The sequence below is a fragment of the Empidonax traillii genome, unplaced genomic scaffold (assembly GCF_003031625.1).
Source record: "Empidonax traillii isolate 1590-97213 ecotype Southwest subspecies unplaced genomic scaffold, ASM303162v1 scaffold3048:size16022, whole genome shotgun sequence".
Lineage (NCBI taxonomy): Eukaryota > Metazoa > Chordata > Aves > Passeriformes > Tyrannidae > Empidonax > Empidonax traillii.
Window position 1 is genome coordinate 687 of NW_020958241.1, and position 6417 is coordinate 7103.

The 6417-nt window shown below is 37.7% G+C and overlaps 1 protein-coding gene across 1 annotated transcript in view; it reads right to left on the reverse strand.

The window, feature by feature from the left end:
* Positions 1-1338: 1338 nt before the first annotated feature.
* Positions 1339-6417, reverse strand: part of LOC114072350 (serine/threonine-protein kinase Nek3-like) — a 10060-nt gene continuing 4981 nt past the window's right edge. Inside the window, 7 exon segments of the mRNA XM_027910256.1 lie at positions 1339-1581; positions 1821-1955; positions 2084-2177; positions 3440-3486; positions 4085-4201; positions 5482-5579; positions 6273-6400. Of these exon segments, the coding sequence (XP_027766057.1) occupies positions 1511-1581; positions 1821-1955; positions 2084-2177; positions 3440-3486; positions 4085-4201; positions 5482-5579; positions 6273-6400 (690 nt within the window). The 3' untranslated portion in view covers positions 1339-1510.

The following is a 6417-nucleotide window of genomic DNA, read 5'->3' on the forward strand; positions in this document are numbered from 1 at the left end:
ATTTGACTGCATGATTGCTCCTCCCTTTCTAGGAGTTATTTTCTGCAAGGAATGGAGCCTATTAACTTATTCCATGGTATCGGGACATCTGATGGTTTGTAAATCTGTCAGGTAGATTTGCTAACAAGTTTCTTATTCCTTGAAGATTAAAAAAAAAACCCAAAACCACAAAAAAAACAACACCCCCCACCCCCCCACAACATCCTAAGCCAATGAAAACTGCAGCAAAAAGAAAAAAATTAAGGAAAATAACTATTATCAACCGAAGAAAAATCCAGAAGAATGAAAGAAGCACAGGCTTTTCTGCATGGAGGTTGTTTTTATTTCAGTTTCTCCTTGCTCTTTAACAGAACCTTTTTGACATCCCTCATCTTATTTATTTGGGAATAGGGTGCTTTAGGACTGAAGAGGAATGCACGGTATGTCCACAGGCCGTAACAAAAGCATTGGACTTTTAGTTTGCTTTGTCTGTAGAGCTATGGGCAATCAGCTTTCACTAGCTATGTAGTTGTAAGATGCTCTGTGTCTCCATCAGCCTTAGTAGGGACTGCAAGTAAGTAGGTTGCCTTTTTGGCTTTCTCAAATTTGCTTTCTATGTGCCTTCTCAGCTATAAAATCACAAGTAAATATTAGTTGGTTTTCCTCTGAGCTAAAGTATTACCTCTGTCAGATTATTTAAATGTGTTACCTTCTGTGTGGACCTGTTTTAAGTGTATCTTAGAATCTAATAGTTAAAGCTAAACTGAAAGAAGGCTGCTTAAAAGTACTTGGGAAAAAATTCAAAGTCTGTCAGTCTAAAGGATTCTGGCAGTACGGGCCTCTTCTGGTTGTCCTCTTGGGGCTTTCCGGATGCCTGGTTTGCATAAGGGCAGTTGTAAGGTATGAAATGAAAGGTGCAGATATTCTAATATTCCTGCCTCTGAGATGATGAATTAAGCAATAATTCAGGCAATGCATGGCTAAAAGAAAGGGTGTAAGAACAGGATAAACTTTGGTCAATAAAGAATAATTAATCCTTCAAGTCCTTGTGTGGTCAGATTACAGGGAAGTGAGCAAGTAAGTAGGCAGCAAACATCAAATTAGGTGATGGATGAGTCTAGCAAGAGGCTAAAATTAATTGTTCACAAGCATCTTTGTTCTGTGGGGGTCCCGTGGGTGGGCAGGTGGTGGCTTGGACAGCTCCCTCTGGGTCCTAGTTTCCTTTCCTTCAGTGGCAGGAGTTGGAGCTTCTCAGTCCCAACTGTGTCCTCCTGCCTCTTCAGGAGCCATCGGAGAAGAAAAGCAGAGGCACGGAGTGGGACGGCAAGGCAGGAGTGGGCAAGAAGAGCAGTGGCTGTGCACATCTTCAGACTGCATCTGTCTTTGGCTGTACCATTTTACCATCCTGCCCTCAAAACAGAGCACTGCTGACTTAGTGGAAGTGGATTTACCTGATGGGGCTGCAGTGTGCTTATTGCACCCCCCTAACACATACAACCAGGCCACTGAGCAGGATGGAGGGCACTTGGCTCTACAGCATCTGCATTTTGTTCACAACTTCATTCAGTTGTTGAGCTGCAAGTGAAGGTCCATCATAATGAGCTGTAGTGGAGATGTACAATCAGTCATGAATTCTAATCCTGGCTTTTTTTAAGTCCACATCACATTTCATAAACTTAAAACATAAATCATTTCATAACTTAAACACCCAACCTGTTGTGATATGAATTCAAGTGCACAGTCTCTATATACGGGGGCTATGTATGAAAAAAATAAAAAGGGAAAAGTCTTTATTAATAAACCTGTTTGTATAAATGTTTGCCCACAAACTGGGGATTTACCTGTCTTATAAATTGTGTATGTTTTAAATGCTAGGCTGACTTCTGCATTACTGAGAATGTTCATCAGGGTCCAAGGAGTTTCCTTGTTCCACTGCTTACGTGGCTTATTTTCACTGTAGTTTGTAACACCACCACCTGGATAGAAAATATTCATAAATACTACTTAGATAAAATGGCATTAGCAGTGTGGAATACATTCAAGGTAACATTCAAGAGAGAAATACAGGACGAGTCTAGGTATTTCCATCTGTAGCACCACTGACCTCTCAGAAAACTAAGGTTGACACTGTCTGCATTAAAAGTTACAGAAAGGTCACAGTGGAACTTTTTACTGCCAGGAGAGCCAGCAGAAACAGGCTGAGGGGTGTGAGGAGTCAGAGTCTCTGCTATCTTATGTGGTGGCTCTGTGAATCTCACAAAATGGAGCCTGAGGCCATTTTTGTGCCTTTTAATAGCAGAACACCTAAATATACACATTTTTCTGTCCTTTTCCCTTGTGCATATAATTATCATGCAACATTCCTACCACAGCTGGGGAATTTTCTGACTACTCATATTTTGACTATTTATTTCCACAGCATTTATTCAGAGTTCCTTACAGTACGTATCTATAATCACATTAAATAATTATAACAATTGCATAGTGAGGGGCATTTTAAAATTGAAACATTTTTCAGAAGAAATCTCACATTAAGTGTTTTAATTAAAAGATGCTGATGTGGAAGAAAAAAATCTCTGCCTCACATCTGAGGTACATCATTGATAGTCATTGTCATTGGCCTTATCTTTATGCTAATGACAACAGAACTACAGACATTTTATGCCCTGAAAACTAAACCACTGACACCATGAAGCCAGTTGCAACTGCACAGTATCTATTCCTGCACTGCATTTCACACTGCATGCCCTTTTTTGACAGACAATCTCAGTTTTTGAAGCTAAGCACACATGCAGTTACTTCATACTTGTGGTTTTATTTTTTTTTTTACATTTAAGAACAGAAGCAATATAAGGATAAATTATTTATATTCCCAGGGAAAACAAGATGCACCCAAATATTAAACTTCTCAGATTGACAGGCCTATGAAAAGGAAAAAAAAAAAATAAGCCCCGTGGCAACACATTTTTGAAAATATACCGAGTACAGCTGAGTCAGGCTGTGTTGTAATGTGCCCATAGGTGACATCTTGGCTACCTGTGACTTAATTCTCCTCACCTGAAATCTCACGTGGGCCCTAAAACCTGGTGAGAATTATGTTCAGACTACACTGTTTCCACAACAGCCTGTTCTAAATGTTCCCCTGAAGAAATGAAAACGCATACATTTTTGCAGAATCCAAAACCTTAGAAAAACAAGAGAGGGTTTTTTTGTTTGCGTTTTCTGTTTTGACGGGGTTATAAGGAAATTCACATTGGAACGAAACTAAATATGGGAAAAATCAAAAAGTTAGAGTGGCGTAAAATGCTCAGGAAAACCACAATTTGAAACAGATGACAGCTGATCTAGTAGGCTGATCTATGGTTTAGCATACTAATAATTTTTCATAAGAACTTTTCTATCATACAGAACATTCTAAATTACTAAAATACAAATACTATATTTATATTTGAATACTTACCCTATTTTCTTTCCTATTATTGGAGCTTCCACCAGCCATGACACTACCTGATACATTAGGTAACAGATTGAAGAGTTAACACCTTTAGCAAACATTTGTAGTAAAGTGGCATTCCAGAGGAATGACAGCAGTGCTACTGAACCAATCAATAAAAAATTATGTAATAGCTTCTTCACACTTCTGTCAACAGAACTCATTCTCAACAGGGAGTCCCTCTACTGTTCAGTTCTAAATGTGTACAAATTTTGGTGTAGCTTAATTTATGTAGAAGAAAAAAAATCCAACGTTCTCTAAAAATTAAATAGTGAACATAACTTGCTTCACCATATTTTGGGAAAGAAAGAACTGTCATGTTTAAAATACATGCAACATTACAGCAAACTGTAAGTTTTGCTTGTTTCAAAACTGAATTATTTCTAGCACAAGTCTTATGACTAACTATATATATATTGCAGCTTTGCACTCTACTTACATTGGAATATAATTTACACCCATCAAGCATTTCCTGCATAGCTTCAATAACATTATATTTTGAAATAATTGAAATCAGATTTGAACATATAATACTAATGTTTTATAGCTGTTTTTTAAGCTCTCATATCACCTAGTCATTTTGTCATTCCCTACATCAACAAAAAGACTTACCCTTTTGTCTTGCTGCACTGCCTTCATGTTTCTTGGTTTCCTTTAATACCAGCTCAAACTCTTTTATAATCTGGAATGCGTATGAAGAGATGCAGGCACTGTACCATTTTAAACTTCCTATGTTACATTATTTGTTAAAAACAGTCACTATACAAAAGTGCTGCTACAGCTGACAATACCTAATTTCAAGCTGCATCAGGTCAATATTCAACTTTAATTTTCAAAACAAACTCTTTTAAAAACTCAGTTTTCTGAGAAGTCTGCAACTGTATTTATGGCTTTCAGAGTAGGACCTACACAACACATTTCATAGTTATACACTAATTAAACTACAAAGGAAAATGGAACCATACATCAGGCTTCCCACAGTTCCAATAGGAGGACAGTGCTTCCACAGTGACTTCTTTGATGTGAAGAATAAGCAAAGGTATATCACTGATGTGAGGTACAAAACTGCTTATTGCTTTCTACCTTTCACTACATTTGCACACAATACATTCTCATTAACAAAGATTTTGAGTGTCTTTGCCCCCATCTCCTGTGATCATCTTGATCCTGTAAAATGAAATGCTCATTGCACCATCCCAGCAGGTATCTGGAACCTGCCTGGCTACTGCTGGACTCCTTAATAAGCCCCAGATCACTGACACTGAGGGAAGTTAACCAATTTCTAACTTTTTGAAAGTTTTCTAATAATTTTGAAAATTTAGTCTTCTACAGAAGGTAGGTCCAAAGAACTGCTGAAAAACAGAGGGCACATAGTGGAGGAGGTGTGGGAAGGGTGGAGCAATACTTCCCTCTTTTGGAAGCAGCAGCAAACACGTCAGTCCAATCTACAGTACAGCTAACTGCTAATTAAGTTTTAAGGAATTCCAAAACTTTTCTGATAGCACTAAAGGTGTACTTAAGAGTGCACAGCTCATACCCAATACACCCTAGAGACCATATATCACTGCAGACATAGAGAAGGATAAGAAATTTAGAGCCAAAAATTACAATTTAATATCCTGCTTTGAAAAAGTGAGATTCAAACTGTGTAGATAACTGAACTGAGTAAACTCAAAATAAATGTAAGTAACTATAAAAGACAATACAATTATGCATTTAGCCTCTCCAGTGGAAATGTTTTTGCTTACTTTATCCTACCCTGATGAAAAAAAAAAAAGATGACTGTCATACAGTTGCAGTTGTTTTTTATTCCTAGGATGTCTCTTAAACAATTTGCTGCAACAATAGTTATCCTTCCACACTTAGAAGCCTTTGTATTCCATAGACCCTGACATCACATGGCAGCCACACAATCCTAATTCTGAGAGCAGGAATTCTGGTCCTGCCAATAAGAACTCTCCTACTGAGAAAAAAACACATCGTTTTCCATCAAAACTGAGTACTGCCACCTGCACAAGAAGTGACCGATACCTTTCTTGCAAGAGGAGCAGAAAAAACCTGAAGTTCTAGAAGGTTTCTTCTCTCCTCTGGAAAACCAATTGCACAACTAAGGTCACAGAACAGATCTAGGGGAGGGAATATAATATGGCTTAGTATTTTGGAGTCTGGGAAGAAGCTGTAAAAACAGTACTATCGAGATGCTCTCAGAAGTTCTTGCATTAGGACAAGAATAAATCTAAGTAATCCATTTTGTGCCATTATCTCTACATTATGACCAGCGTGAAGAGCTTTAAAAATATGTTAAAAAAAAAAAAACAGCAAAAGATGTAAACACATACCTATGTATGTGCACAGACAGGTTCATATTTGTGTGTATATTTCTACGTATATATTTACTCTCCCAAACAAACAGCTGTCTGCACAAGTTTTCAAATTTCTAAGACTAAAGATATTGTGCTCTCAGTTACCTAAGTAAAGAGGAATTTCTGCACTTTCATCTTAAAAAAAAAATGTAATTGCCTCTTTCTAAAAATACTTCAGCTCAGTATCCTCTCTAAACCAAATACAGATAAGCCACAAAGATAGATTGAGACAGCAATTAAAAAACCCTACATCAGTCAGGCATTATATGTGACCAGTGAAAACACAAGTACCTTCTGCTGTTGTATGGCATGCTTTCCCATATTTCTGGAGGTACGTAATAAGGAGTTCCCACATATGTGCAAGCATATGACATGGAGCTACTGAAACAACAAAGAAGAAATACCAGGTGCAAAGCCATGATTTAAGAACTCTGTACTATTTGTGAATGGTAAAATAAAACTTGACACCACTGAGATCAGTGGAGATGTCCACATACTGTGCAAGAAGGCGTGCAGATCCAAAGTCTCCCAGTTTCACTTTCCCATTTTGAGTGAGGAAGATGTTCTGCATTTCAGTATGTT